We start from the raw sequence: 15,052 nt of genomic DNA on the forward strand, positions 1-15,052 counted from the left end.
CTGAAAAATCAATTTATTTGACAAATTACCCTGAGATTGAAAGAGATCGTGCTAGAATTAAAGACTAGCTTCACTTTAAAAAAATGTTTTTGTTTCTGTAACTACAGTGTGACTTTTGATATTACCAATAAAAACAATCTCTCAGCATTCTTTGAAATAAGAGTTGTTTTCATTATTCAGACTAAAAGTTTGTACTATAATATTAAAAGTTTTCCATATCTATTTGGATTCAGTCACAAATGACATTTTTCATAAATTAAGAAAAACTGTGAGAATAGATTCAAAATTAGAGTTCTATTAAACAACAGCAGAATTAAGTTAGTTTACTTTTCTTCCAGTCCTATATCTCCTTATTCCGAATGTGAACAGAATGTCAAGAAAAAGGAAATAATTCCTACCAGGACCTAAACAAGGACTAGAGCAGCTGCTGCTGGCTCTGCGTTCCCTTTTACACCCTCTAAGAGTATCTGAGCTTTTGCTTCACCTAGGCAGTTCAATGACTTCAGGGAAAACAGACCCCAATCCTAGCCGCAAAATCAAGTGGTGGGACTATTCTAAACAATATAACCCTTGTTGGCACAGTGATTGGCTCAGTTTCACAGATCTCCACCAACGTGCACACACCATTACCCAGAACAAAAGTGTTTGACAAGAAAAGGACAGTGACTTAATTAAGACCCAGAGCTGTCGTTTTTTTTTACTTACTGGGCTATTATGTAGGAGGGTTTTTGTTGGCTCTTTCGAGACATAAGACTTCATGTGTCTAATTCCCCTATGTCTGTGGAATGTAACTGCCCAGGCTAGAACTAGTTCATCACACTAAGAAAGGCCATCTTGAGAAATTAACCAGTTAAGCGAATTACAAAGACTGACTGGACTGAATCCGCAATGAGATGGCAAGGTCCTTTAATTTTATTTTCCAAGGCTGGAGGCGAAGGGATTTATTGGATGAAACTGGCTGTAGAAAGCTTCTGAGTTAAGAGAGACATAGAGCAGAGAACTAAGTGTCTAGAACTCTCCAACAAATTAAGAAGGGAAAACAGTGCAGTGTGAACCGGGAAGGGTGAAGTCCAGTAACTCCTGAGTAAAGCCATCCTGACTGTGGGAGTCACTATAGTCTCTGTTCTCTGAGTGCCGCCTGCCCATATAATCTAAACTTGAAAAGCATATGCCAACAGTACTCAGCCTGTAAAGGCTCCCAGTTAGAGTGTGGTGACCTGAGCACACAATCCTATAAAATAAAACGTATGCCGTTTCTTATCTTTAATCATTGATATCACCCTTTAATAACTGGTAGAGTCTATGTTCACTAACATGTCAATATCTCCCAGGCACAGGAAATGAAGAAAAAATACTCTGTAGAAAATACAGCCTGGCCAGGCAATGGTGGCCCACATGTTTAATTCCAGCGCCCAGGAGGCAGAGGCAGGCAGACCTCTGTGAGTTCCAGGACAACCTGGTTGGTCTACAGAGTAAGTTTCAGGACAGCCAGGGCTACACAGAGAAACCCTGCCTTGGGAAAAGGGAGTGGGGGTGGGTAATAGAATATGAGATCAGGAACTTGATAGACTTCAGGTGTAGAAGCAAACAAGTGGGTGAGGGTCTGACTACTGTGGGGCACAAGAGACAACACATCCCTGATAGTTCTCAGGATTCTACACTCCAGGAAATACTGGTGAGTGTCCTCTGACTGGCCCATGGTGCACATCCCGAATGCCAACGCTAACAAGAGAAATAGGAAATGCGAGTCTCCCCCTGGTTTTACCTCAGACTTAAGGACTAATTAGAGGAATTTTCAAAACACTTTTTTCTTTGTCATTTAGCAGCAAAAACAAAAGTTTTTAGCTCCATAATGAAAGGAAGAAGTGAGAATTCAAACTTTTGAGGATCCTTATTTTATATTTTGACAGATTTATGCAAAATAAAAATTTCCTAGTAAAAAGAAAATGTCATGAGTTAATATAATAACATCATGGGATTTCTTACTTGTCTTAACAACCTAAGTGATGTATGTTTATTAAAAATCTTCACGGCCACTTCCTCTCCTTCGTAGGCAGCCCGATAAACTGATCCAAAACTTCCATCACCTTTTGAGAAGAAAATAGGAAGCATTTAATCTTCTCAAGTAGAGAAACCAGAAACATTTTATGTGCCATAATTGTATCTGTTGTATATTCAGAAAAAATCGGATCCCTTGTTTATAGAATCAATTTCTTGGAATGTTTCCCTTCCCTTCTAGTCAGTAAAGCCCTAGTCAAATTCATTCATGGATCTGTCCCCCAGCCTTCCTGTCTCCCATCTGTACATGATCTACTCCTCTAACCTTGTCTCTTTATATGCAGATATAGTTTGCACACTTTCACAAACAGCAACAAGCCATTGTCTAAATGCTATTCTATATACTTTTCCAAATCTCAAACACAGCCCACTAAAAACAAACCATGCTGGTTTTTTTGCCTCCAACTCATATTTAGTCCACTTCCTGTACATATCTGACAAAAATAAAATGAGATGTTTTCAGTATCATTCTGATGTTTAAAATAAAACCCTAAGGGGAAGAGAGAAGAAACACATGCGTGGAAGATATGTCAGCATTTCAGGTGGGTGTAAAGAGTCCTGATTCTGTAAAGACCTTTCCTATCTGAGAATCATTGTCACACTCTTTGAGTGACCAACAAAAATAGAACATTGAGGACTGCTATTGTGTGTTTCTGATACCTAGGAAGGAAAGACAATTGAAATCAAGGACTCTCCTCTAGTTCTCAATCAAATCAGACCACTGAAGCACCTATTTACGCTGGTTTTCCAGAAGAATAATCTTTTGAAGATGAAATGTGCCCAACTCTTCTAACCCACAAAAGTCTACAGAAGTATCCCAAAACCATCTTTACAAAATAAGTCTATCTATACATATTAAGGTCTATCTCATACTTGCTCTTCTGACTGGCTTTTTTGTCAATTTGACAGGAATTAGTGTCATCTAGGAAGAGGGAATCTCAATTGAGAAAATGTCGCCATCAGATTGGAATGTAGGAAAGTCTGTGCCCAGCCCACTGTGAGTGGTGCTGTATCTGGGCAGGTGGCCCTCGGTTGTATTAGAAAGCAGGCTGAGCAAGCCATGGTAAGCAAGCCAGTAAGCAGCACTCCTTTATGGTTTCTGCTTCAGTTCTTGCCTCCGGGTTGTTGGCTTGAGTTCCTGCTCTGACCTCCCTTCATAATGGACTGTATGCTCTGAACTGGAATAAACTCTTTTCCCCAAGTTTCTTTTGGTCATGGTGTTTATCAAACAATCACTGTGTAACAGTTAAGCCACTCCCTGTGAAGGAAAAGATTAAGAGAAACCGCAAATTCACTCATGTCCTAAAATAAGCAAACAAATAGAATCCTTGGGGTGGGAACTAACAGTTCTGTCCAAATTATTCTAGTGTCAATATGGGAGGACTCTTTAACTGTAAAAAAAAAAAAAAAAAAAAAAAAAAGTTTTAGAAATAGATGTTGTTTAGAAAGTATGGTACTCAACCCTATCTCCTGGGGCTTAGCAACTTTGAGAGATGTTATAATTGTCATAGATGGGATAGGAAACAGATAAAACAGTCATCACATGGTAGAAACAAGGGATTCTGATAAACAGCCTACAATACAAGTTAGATGTCAAATGATCCCCAAATGACAATGGCAATGGCAATGATTGAGAAGATTTGATTTAGTCAGCTTTCTATAAAGACACGCAGAGTGTACAAGATTTTAAGAACTCAAAGGGACAGGAGCCACAGAAACGTTTTCTATCTAATTAATGAGATATAAACACCAGTGCTTTAAAGTAGCCTTTGGGAGCATTCCTAATAAACTAATCAAACCTGTCGACTAACTGGAAAAAACATTGCAATCAGGATGAATATTGTGGCCAGCTCTGTCTGGCAACTCGAGACCCTTCAGAGAAAGGGCACATTGTGCCTGCTACTTGCCTACACTCAGCAACTGGCAATTTAGCAATTTGAGTTAACTCACTATTATAAGTATATTCACTGACATAGTTCTAAGGCATTGACATTCATACTAAACTTCTCATCACTCTGAACAAAAAAAAAAAAAAGCAGGAGAGGGGTTAAAGGACTTGTTTGGCATTTTATGTCATATCCCAGATTTTGGAAATACAAATATCAGGTCATAGGAATATATCCTGTTTTATTTCCCTCCTACTAGGTAATACTATTATATCTTAACAGATCCTAGGTATTGCTTAACAGTAGCTAAATTAATACTAGATGTATTCACATATAATAATAGCAGACACCTCATCAAGCATAATCCAATTAATTTGAAATATTTAGGTTAAATCCACTCAATGTCTTGTCTTCCCAATGACTTCCAGAGAGATTTTTGAATTTGAGAACGTCACCCTACTCTTAGCAGTATCATACTGCATCTAGAAAATTGCTAACAGGCTCAAAACACCAAAAACGATTATCATAGAAGACCATATATACTGCAAATAGTTAGCTTAGATTCCACAATGTATACATATAACAGGGTGTGCTTATTCTATTAATATATGCCCCTTTCACTTGTTGATTTAGAGGTGAAACTTAACACATCTTTGAAAAGAGACGACTAGAGTGCTGAGTTCTTCCATGCGCCAAAGGCATTACAAGAACGTCAGCTCTTATCCTGCAGGAGCCACTTGAGCATTCTGGAGAACACTATCAGACATCATGTGCTGACCATTTCTTTCAGGAAGTAGTTGCAAGTTGTAAACTTTGTCAACTTCTTAACTTTATAAAGCATAGTCCAAAATATCTTTTAAGCTTCAGGGTGCATATACAGTGGTATAATAACAACAAGAATATTTAGGTAAAGCATCTAAAGATGCTACATGAATTTGGTGATTCTCATCAGGCCCTGTTGAAAGTCTTTGATTGAATTCATGGGCTCAGTCAATACCCAGGAACTGTTCGGCACACCCCCTCAAATATATATATATACCAGAAGTCATGTATATTACCAATTTAATGCTCCTGATTTTTAATCCCTAAATCTTATGACTATTGGTAAAGGTTCCATATTGTCCTATAAGCTTCACTTCAGTGACTGTGCAGAAGTGTTCTTCCTCTGCTCATCCTTCTTGGGGTAAGGAATGGCTATTTCAACTGAAGAGCTCCTTTCTGCCAACTCATTGCTCATGAGCAGAGTAAGCTCAAGGACAGTGTCCATAAATACCTGTGCTTCCTGTTAGGCCTAGCCTCATCACCTGCTCTACAAGCATGTATACAAGGCAAACTCCAGATCTGCAACGCAACACAATTATAAAGCATGTCATTCCAAGTGAACACTTATTCTATCAAATATATAAAACCAGCAGAAATTTATAAAGATATGATTACAATAGCTGATTATTTTCTAAATCGAGAGGAGAAAATTGCATCCTCCTCTTTTTTGTTGTTATTTCAAATATAACAGAGATAGTTACCTAAGAGAAACTCAGGTGCTTCCTCAAATTCCAACTCATCATTGTTCAACATAATATTTCTAGGCAGGTCAGCCAAAATCAAGTCAGGAGCAATCTGAGATATTGGAATAGTGAGCCTTGGTTGATCTGGATTTATTAGCAGGTCTCCTAAGTATGTAAAAGATTATTTTTAAAATGTAAGGGTATATAAAAATCTGTGGTCCTAGTTTACAGAAAACACATCTTTAGATTTTCCTGACAGCCTTAGATTTTTCTAGAAAAAAAAAACTGATAAACACCTAAAATATTAATATCAAGGTATTGAAAATTTTAAACACATACTCCTCGGTTCACTCACTACGTGGTAGAATTCCCACCTAACTTAGACCACATGGCCTCTGACTCGGAAACTTTTAGTCTCCATTTCCACCACATCTATGATGGAGATGCATGGCAAGAATGCTGCTACCTGCAAATGCTGTGTTTCTGTCTTCTTAACAGTTCTGTCACACACAGGTTTCCTTTACTATTTCCACCTCCAAGATGAGATTATCTTATCGTGGTGGTTTGGATGAGATGTCCCCCAGAGGTCTCAGGCATTTGAATATTTAGTAGGAGGGGATTAGAAGTGTGACCTTACTGAAGGAAGTGTGTCCCTGAGAGCAGGATTTGACTTTTCTAAAGCCATATGTATTCCCAGTGAACTCTCTCTCTTCTTCCTATCTGTGACTTGAGATGTGAGCTCCCAGCTTCCAGCCTTAGCTGCTATGACTGCTATCTGTTGTCTGCGCCATTATGGACCCTGACTCTCTAGAAATTGAAGCCCAAAACAGACTCTTCTATAATTTGCCTAGTCATGGTATTTTATCACTGCAAAGGAAAAATAACCAATACAGTCATGATAATAAGTGTCCTATATTTAAACAGGAAATCAGCATTGTGAGGAAACATAATACAAGCCATTATTGACACTAAGTGAACTTTACTTTTCTGAACTGTCACTATAATTGAGTGCAGTATCATGACTCAATACAGATAAGAATAATTTTTATGTATTAAAATCATTTTAAAAAGTGAGGGCACCTTAAAATCATTTGTAAATTGTGTCAACACCTACCTTCTTCTGCTTTCTTCATTAAGTCATCGAGTAAGATCTTCTGATGTTCTTCGCCATCATTAAAACTGTACAATGCCCATTTCTTCAACAGAGTTTCTCCTTCCCCACAAATGTCAATCTCCAGCAACCCAGGAAACCATTCTTCCATGAGGGAGTCAATGTGATCCACAACTTGGCCCAAAAGAATACAACCTACATAATTCAAAATGAACAATTCATGGGTAATTCTTACCATGAGTAAGTGAGCAAAAACTAATGTTTTAGAGCATAGAGTCAATGAAATCATGAATAAAATTCCCCAGATCTATAGGAAGACATAAACATAAAAACACTGAGGCCTCAACAGACCTCGATATTTAGACCTAAATAAACCAAAGAAGACCTTCTTTGGGATACATTACAGTCAGGATCTCAAAAATACAAAGCTAAGAAACAATACTAAAATCTATAAAGGAAAAATTCCAACCTACATACAAGACAAAAACATTAGAATAACATTAGGACTCTCATAGCAACCATAAAACCCGGAAAGCACATAATAACACAATTCAGCCTCTAAAAGTAAATACCCATGAACACATATTGTTGCAGTCGTCAAAGCTATTATTTAAAATTGACTGAGGAATACAAACACATAAAGATAAGCAAAAGTAAGGCATTTTATGACCACCAAGCCAGCACTGTAGTAGAAACCCTGTAGCAATACTACGTGCAAAAAATGAGAGAGAGAGAGAGAGAGAGAGAGAGAGAGAGAGAGAGAGAGAGAAAGCTTCCATCACAAGAGCACAGCAAAGAGACTTCATGAGAGGAACAAACAAAGGAGAGATAGGGAAGAATCCACCATGCCCTGTCAGTCAACACAAAACCCTAACGCTAACAGTGGAGAAGGGAAGGAACAAGAAGAAAAACCATCCAACTGGAACAATCGCAGACAAACACATCGGAATTAGCAAAGCTCTCTCAATGTAAACTTTAAGTATAAAGGGCCCCAAATAACGAAGAAAAATGCAAACACACTGACTGGATTAAAAACTCAGATCCTAGCATCAGCCATTTCTAAGAAACAGATCTCCTTGGCAAACATACACACAGACGGAGTCAAATAATGGAAGTAGGTGGAAGCCAAATCCAAGCTGGTCAGTTCTGATATCTAATAAATCAGACATCTAACGAAAGATAGTCAGAAAATATCAAAGTGACTATATACTTGTAAAGGGACCAATTCACTAAGAATATATAACAATTATAAATATACCTGCACCTAATACTGAGGTTCCCAATTTCCCAAAACAAACCCTAACAGTCATAAACTTCACACAGGTCCTGATACAATAGTTAGTGGGTAGCTACATCTCTCCACTCTCATCTTTAGATAGTTCACCCAAACTAAAAAGGAAAATGGAGACAACAAAGTTAAGCTACATCACAGAATAATGGACTGAGTAGATATCTGAAGATATTCCACCCAACAGACAGGAGCTAGATTCTCCTCTTCTCCAAGAACTTTCTCTAAAATAAATCACATTAAATATCACAAAACAATTTTTAACGAATGTAAAAAAAAAAAGAGAATAATTTCTTGTGAAAACATACTCTCTCCGAACAAAAAAATAAATAAATAAAACAAATGGATTGGTTCCATAATCTATCAAATTTAAGTCAAGAGGGTACTTGATAGCTCACACAGATGTGTAAGCAACAAGACTGACACAATAATAAAAAGTATCTCCTACCAAACGTCTAAAACAAGCTAATGTCTATGCTCCTCACACTGTTGAAGCACGATCCTAATTGTCTTATTAAATAAAAACCCAGAATCAGATATTAGGGTTAAAGCTGAAAGATCAGAGAAGCAGAGCAGCAGCCACTACACTAGAGACTTCTTATCTCTACGAATCTTCAGACCAAATAGGGACTGAGATCTTGTCTCCATCCACCTTATATTCCTGTCTCCACCTCCCAAATCCTGGGATTAAAGGCATGCACCATCACTGCTTGGCTCTGTTTCTCTTTTAGACTGGTTCAATCTTGTATAGCCCAGGGTGGCGTTGACATCCTGATCTTCTTGCTTCTTCCTCCCATGTGCTAGGACTAAAGGTGTGTGCCACCACTGCCTAGCCTCTATGGTCAACTAGTGGCTAGCTCTGCCCTCTGATCTCCAGGCAAGCTTTATTTGCCACAACACAAACAAAATATCATACAACACAGTGTTCCATAAAATAGATAGGGAATTAACACTACAAAACTCATATCAAAGCCAGTTCTGCCCTGATACTGAAAACAACCAAAAAGGAAAACCAGGGGGCTGGGATGTAACCCAGTTGATAGATTGCTTGCCTTGCATGTATGATATGAGGTCCTGGTATCCACTAACACTGTGTAAACCAGTAGGTAGGAGGCAATACATGCTTATAGTTCCAGCAATCAGGAGGTGGACACAGAAAACTGAGAAGTTCAAGGCCACCATTCTCAGTTATACAATAGCTTTGAAGTCAGCCTGGGCTACATGAGAATCTTAAAGAGGGAGAGAAAAAGAAAGGAAGAAAGGAAGGAAGGAAAGAACGAAGGAAGAAAGGAAGGAAGGAAGGAAGGAAGGAAGGAAGGAAGGAAGGAAACTATAGACCAATTTCTCTCATGAACATAGTTGCAAAAATACTCAGTCAAATGCTTGCAAGCTAAATTTAAGACACATTATAACGATCGTGCCCTGTAACTAAATTGGCTTTGTTTCAGGGATTCAAGAGTGGTTCATTACACACAATTCAATAAATGTCATAGAGCACACATACTTCAAACTTAACATACACAAACCAATAGACATTCTACACAAATCATAAACTTGTTAAGAAAGAATTTAGGGGGAAATCCAATATGCAATCACTTCCAAAATGAAAAACATGCCTAGGAATAAAAATAACCAAGGAAATGAAAGACTTCCATAATAAAAACTTTAAAACATATGGAAAGAAATTGAAAAAGAGGAGGAGGGAGGAAGTGACCAGGTAGACGGGAAGGGAACAAGGCAGGCAGTGCAGATGACCAAGTATGAGTACATATTCACGTACATTCAAATGCCAAATGAAAGCCATGACTTTGTATGCTTCCTTCCAAATGAGGAAGACATTAGAAGATGCAAATACCTCCTATGTTCATTAATGTTAATACTATAAAAGCTACTGTTACTCAAAGCAATCTACTAAGGCACTGTAATCAATATTAAAATTCTTGATTCTTCACAGAACTAGAAAAAATTAATTTGTTCCCTATACAAAATTCAATTCCGCCGGGCGGTGGTGGCGCACGCCTTTAATCCCAGCACTCGGGAGGCAGAGGCAGGCGGATCTCTGTGAGTTCGAGGCCAGCCTAGTCTCCAAAGTGAGTTGCAGGAAAGGCGCAAAGCTACACAGAGAAACCCTGTCTCGAAAAACAAAAAAACAAAAACAAAAAAACAAAATTCAATTCCAAATGGATCAAAGACCCTAATGTAAGATCTTAAACCCTAAAACTACCAAAGGAAACATAAGGAAAATACTTCAAGACGCAGGCATGGTAAAGGACTTCCTGAAAAGGATGCTAATAGCACAGAAAATAATATCAAGAATGGGCAAGTAGGGCTGTATGAAATTTTAAAGCTCCTGTACTTCAAAGAAGATAATCAGCAAAGGTAAGAGACAGCCTACTAATCATAGAAAAATCTTCATCCATTCAATATATAGGTTAATAAATGGAATACACAGTTCTCAAAAGAATAAATAATAATGGTCAATAATGGTTTGAAAACCTATTCAACATCCTTAGCCATCAAAGAAATGCTAATTAAATATCCTTTGGGACTTCATCATATCCCAGTCAAAATGACTAACATCTAGAAAACAAATGACAAAATAATGCTGACAATGTGTGGGGATTGAGGAACCCTCATTCCTTGCTGTTGAGAATGCAAACTTGTGCAGCCACTTTGGAAATCAGTATGGAGGTTCCCCCAAAACATTAAAAATATAACTATCACACAGCAGCTGTATAAATGCCTGAAGGCATCTGAACCTGTCATCAACACATCTCATATCACCTTTACTGCTGCGCTATAATAGCTAAGATATGGAGCCAGCCTAAATGTCCATTATCAGGTGAATGAATAGAGAATAGGTGACAGATACTCTTAATATATACACATATATGTATACATACACATATTAGAGTTTTATTCAGCCATAAGAAAAATAAAATTATCTCATTTGCTGGAAAACAGAACTGGAGATGAGTTATGCTAAGAGAACTTATGCTAAGTCAAATAAACTAGATTCAGAAAGACAGATACTGTTAGTTTTCTTTCATATGCATGATTTAGATACAAATACATTAGATTTAGATATAAATATCCTTTATGGAGAAATACATACCTGGATACAAATGGGGACAGGGAGAGAAGAGGTTCAAAGGGAGGGAAGAAGAAACCAGAGAGAGCAACATTGTGGGGTTAAAACAACAAAAGCCACAATTTCTCTCATATACAGAATCTAGATGCATAGATGGATGGATAGATAGACAGACACATACATACATACATTTGTATGTACAGATACATACACAATTGCATATATGTGATGTGAAATCATGGGGGAACCACTTGGGGCAAGTCAGCAATGATGGGCATCAGAGGGTAAATGAGGATGGTAGGAACGATAAAGATACATGTGTGAAAACATCACGGTGAAACCCATTATTTTTCACACAAGGAGCACTGACTGCTCTTACAGAGGACCCACATTCCATTCCCATCTCACAACCATCTGTAATTCCACTCCCAGGAGATCCAATGCCCTCTTCCAACCTCTGCAGGCACCAGGCTTGCAAGTAGTACACAGCCATACACGCAGGCAAAACACCTATACACATAAAATAAAAATTTAGCCAGGCACGGTGGTACACACCTTTAGTCTCAGCACTCGAGAAGCAGACAGGCAGATTTCTGTCAGTTCAAGGCCATCCTGGTCTATATAGCAAGTTCTGGACCAGCCAGGATGAGACCTTGTCCTTGTCTCTCCTCTCTCTCTCTCTCTCTCTCTCTCTCTCTCTCTCTCTCTCTCTCTCTCTCTCTCTCTCACACACACACACACACACACACACACACACACACACATACGTTTAATGTAAACACTTTAAAACATCCAAAATAAAACAGAAAACAAAAACCAAAGTGCTCCCTAGTCTTACAACTGTCACAGTGCTTGAGAAGAGCAACAGGAAAGTCTCTGGATTTGGAGAGGTAGAGCTGTTTTGAATTCCTGGACTCCATGTAGCTGTCTCCCAATAGCTGAGACAACAGGTGACCACCATGTCCATGCGTCCAGAAAAAAAAACACACACACACACAAAAAAAAAACAAATCCATTGTATCTTTAAGGTTAGATGAGTTTACAGGTACATGCATGTTTCCAAGTTAATTTTCTCACCTTTTCTACAAGATGGAACTGTAATTTTCAAGAAACTCTCTGGACGATTGTCTAATACTTCGGATCCTACCAGACAATATGCTTCTGGGGACCAATTCAAGTAGATGCCCTGTCGCCAATACATTCTGTTCGGGCGGAGTGCTCTCTCTGAAAGTTTAATGCATAAAGATTCATACGCATCCATTAGTTATTAACTACTTCATTACCTAAATGGGAAAAAAAATGCCAGTCATACCTTAAGTAACAGTAATACGTATTTGTTTTGAAATGAGCATTGATTGATTTAATTATGAGTCCTTATCCAAATGAATATTAAATTTTCTTTAATATTTCAATCACATAAGTTAATGCTTTGTAAACTACATAATATGCAGTGCGAGCTCATGATAAGGAGTGTAAGACGAATCTTAAAAGGTCTTATTAATAAAAAAAAAAAAACAAAAAACCTGAAGCCAGATATTGGGATGAATGCTGAAAGATCAGAGAAACAGAACAAGCCCCAGCCAACCTCACCTTGCCAACTCCTCAGTCGATTCTGTTTCCACAAATCCTCAAATTGAAAGCCTCTAAGTCCTTACCCCTGAGGGTCTCAGTTAAACTGTTTAAAAAAACCTCTAGTTCCTGGTCCTCATGCCTTATATACCTTTCTGCTTCCTGTCATCACTTCCTGGAATTAAAGATGTATGTCCTTCCCAAGCAAAGCCATGAGATCTCAAGTGCTGAGATTGAAGGTGTATACCACCACGCCTGCCTCAGTTCTCAGTGTGGCCTTGAACTCACAGAGATCCAGGTGGATCTCTGCCTCCCAAGTGATAGGATTAAAAGGCGTGTGTGCCAGCACTGTCTGGCCTCTATTTCTAATCTAGTGGCTGTTCTGTTCTCTGACCCCAGATAAGTTTATTGGGGTATACAATATATGGGGGGGAACAATATATCACCACAATGGAGTTTGACATGGTTAATATACAAATAATCACAAGTAAGTTTTCAAATTTTTTAAATCAATTATATTAACACCATTCTTGAACTTTTAAATGTATTTCAACTATTTTTACTCATTAGTACCAAGAAACATGGGGTTGTTTTTTTTTTCAGAAACCAGTAACACTTGCAGTTATCTTTTGCCCAAAATCCACTGATAGTTTCCTGTAGTGTTACAATATGCCTCTGACTCTAGAAAGAAAGCTTACTACGTAAACACAGTAGTTTTGTCCTTTCTCCAAGTCCCTGGGAGATGAGCAGCAGAAGCTTGGGATCAGAGCCTCTCTCAGAGAGTCAAGACCTGTTAGGCTTGCTGAGGAAAAGCCCCTCTTTACATGTCTATGGTGTGTGTGTGTGTGTGTGTGTGTGTGTGTGTGTGTGTGTGTGTGTGTGTATACACTTAAATCAATGGCTCCCACTAAACCCCATCTTTTAACGCTATTGATTCCTGTTTGTTAAGTCTTGGGAAGCACAATACTCAAAGTTGATGGAAATGCATCTAATATTAGAACTAAGGCATTTTCCTCCCAGCAAACTGTATAAGTTGAACATGTGTTGAACACTCTTCACTTCCAAACAGGTTAACTCTGGGAAACACCATGCTACTTTCAACATTTCTTTCTACTTTGTCTAAAGAGTAAGCTTTGTTAAATACATACCTCTTCCAGAAAGCATGAAAGGTGAGATTTCAAGTAATCGATTAATCAGTCTTGACCAAAATCCCATTGGAAAGTATGGCATTTCATATAACCGAATGATGATCTCAGAGTTCTCACAGTGGGGGAGCTCTATCACAGGCCTGTGGTCAGATAAGCTGTAAAGGTAGAGGCTATCAGAAACCCAGCATGTCACCTTGAGCCTGGTAGTCTGAGCATGGCACCCTGAGCTTGGTGGCCTGAGCATGGCGCCCTGAGCCTGGTGGCCCAAACTTTTCACTGCTTTAAACCCAGGGAAATAACTATTCCACACAAATTGCATTTTTTAACAATATTCTCTTGTCACATGCTCTTCCATGTCAAGAATTTAGAGGTCACTTAATTCAAATGCATGTTCAGATGAAGTAGATGTATAAAAAACTTTCAACAGTCCTATGTACACTAATAAATTAATACAATTAGTATAAAAGCAGGTATTAAGATTACTTGAAATGTGAAAAAATACATGTCCTAGAAACAAGTACATACCTATATTCAGAATTGGTTGCATCCATTAATCAATATAATTTGCACTCTCAACACTTTAGAGCATTTCCATTGACTTTCAAAGCAATATACGAAGCTTCTCAAACAGGGTTAGAATATGGTTCTTCACCATGACGCCTATTCTTTTCAACTCTGTTGGAAACTCACTGTCTCCCTTAAATTTCCCTAACTTAATATAACTGTTTCATTGCCAAGTGAAGATAGCTGTGCATGTGCACACAGCTTCACTATTAACCTCCCTTAAGTAATTTGAGTGCTCTTAAGCCATATAGAAATTATATGCATAAAATAATTTATTTCCTTAAGATGTTAATCAACTTCACTCTTTTTCAAAATATGCTATGTATTGCCAGAAAGTTTACCCCCCCCAAAAAAATATATCTACTACAGAAAAAATTTACTTTGTCAATGAAAATACTATAATATAGTCAATTTCTATTGAATTTTTAAGGTCTGTCTTACCTGCTTGGAACCAGCAGATATTCTTCTCCTAATGGCAAGGCAATCTGGAATTTTTCTAATAGTTTAAAGTACTGTGTCATGTAGTTCTTTGGGAATCGCTTTTTCTTTGAAAGGAATTTTTCTATATCTCTCCGTGAAATGATGCCCTTAGGGTGTTTCAGACAGCCCTCCACTTTCACTGTCAAAATCTGAAATAGTCCAACTCATAATTACTAGGATTCATTTTCTGAAATGTTTCCAACTTAAACCATTGCTTGTCCTTTCACTCAGTGCAAATAAGGAATGAAGTTAGAATAAGGCAAGATCGAATTTCTGCGCAGCCAGATAGCATGGAAGCCCAGTGGGATGTCCAGTTTGGAAGCATTTGGAAAACTAAGGGAGGAGGATTCAG

At 38.1% G+C, this 15,052-nt stretch overlaps 1 protein-coding gene across 1 annotated transcript in view; it reads right to left on the bottom strand.

Annotated features, from left to right (window-relative positions):
• Positions 1-15,052, bottom strand: part of Lrrk2 (leucine rich repeat kinase 2) — a 138,750-nt gene that overhangs the window by 34,558 nt on the left and 89,140 nt on the right. The window contains exons 34-39 of the mRNA XM_059247707.1: positions 14,662-14,849; positions 13,657-13,811; positions 12,017-12,163; positions 6,564-6,755; positions 5,468-5,614; positions 1,987-2,087 (exon numbers count right to left, since the gene is read on the bottom strand). Of these exons, the coding sequence (XP_059103690.1) occupies positions 1,987-2,087; positions 5,468-5,614; positions 6,564-6,755; positions 12,017-12,163; positions 13,657-13,811; positions 14,662-14,849 (930 nt within the window). The remainder of the gene's footprint in view (positions 1-1,986; positions 2,088-5,467; positions 5,615-6,563; positions 6,756-12,016; positions 12,164-13,656; positions 13,812-14,661; positions 14,850-15,052) is intronic.

Source organism: Peromyscus eremicus, chromosome 20 (genome assembly GCF_949786415.1).
Source record: "Peromyscus eremicus chromosome 20, PerEre_H2_v1, whole genome shotgun sequence".
Lineage (NCBI taxonomy): Eukaryota > Metazoa > Chordata > Mammalia > Rodentia > Cricetidae > Peromyscus > Peromyscus eremicus.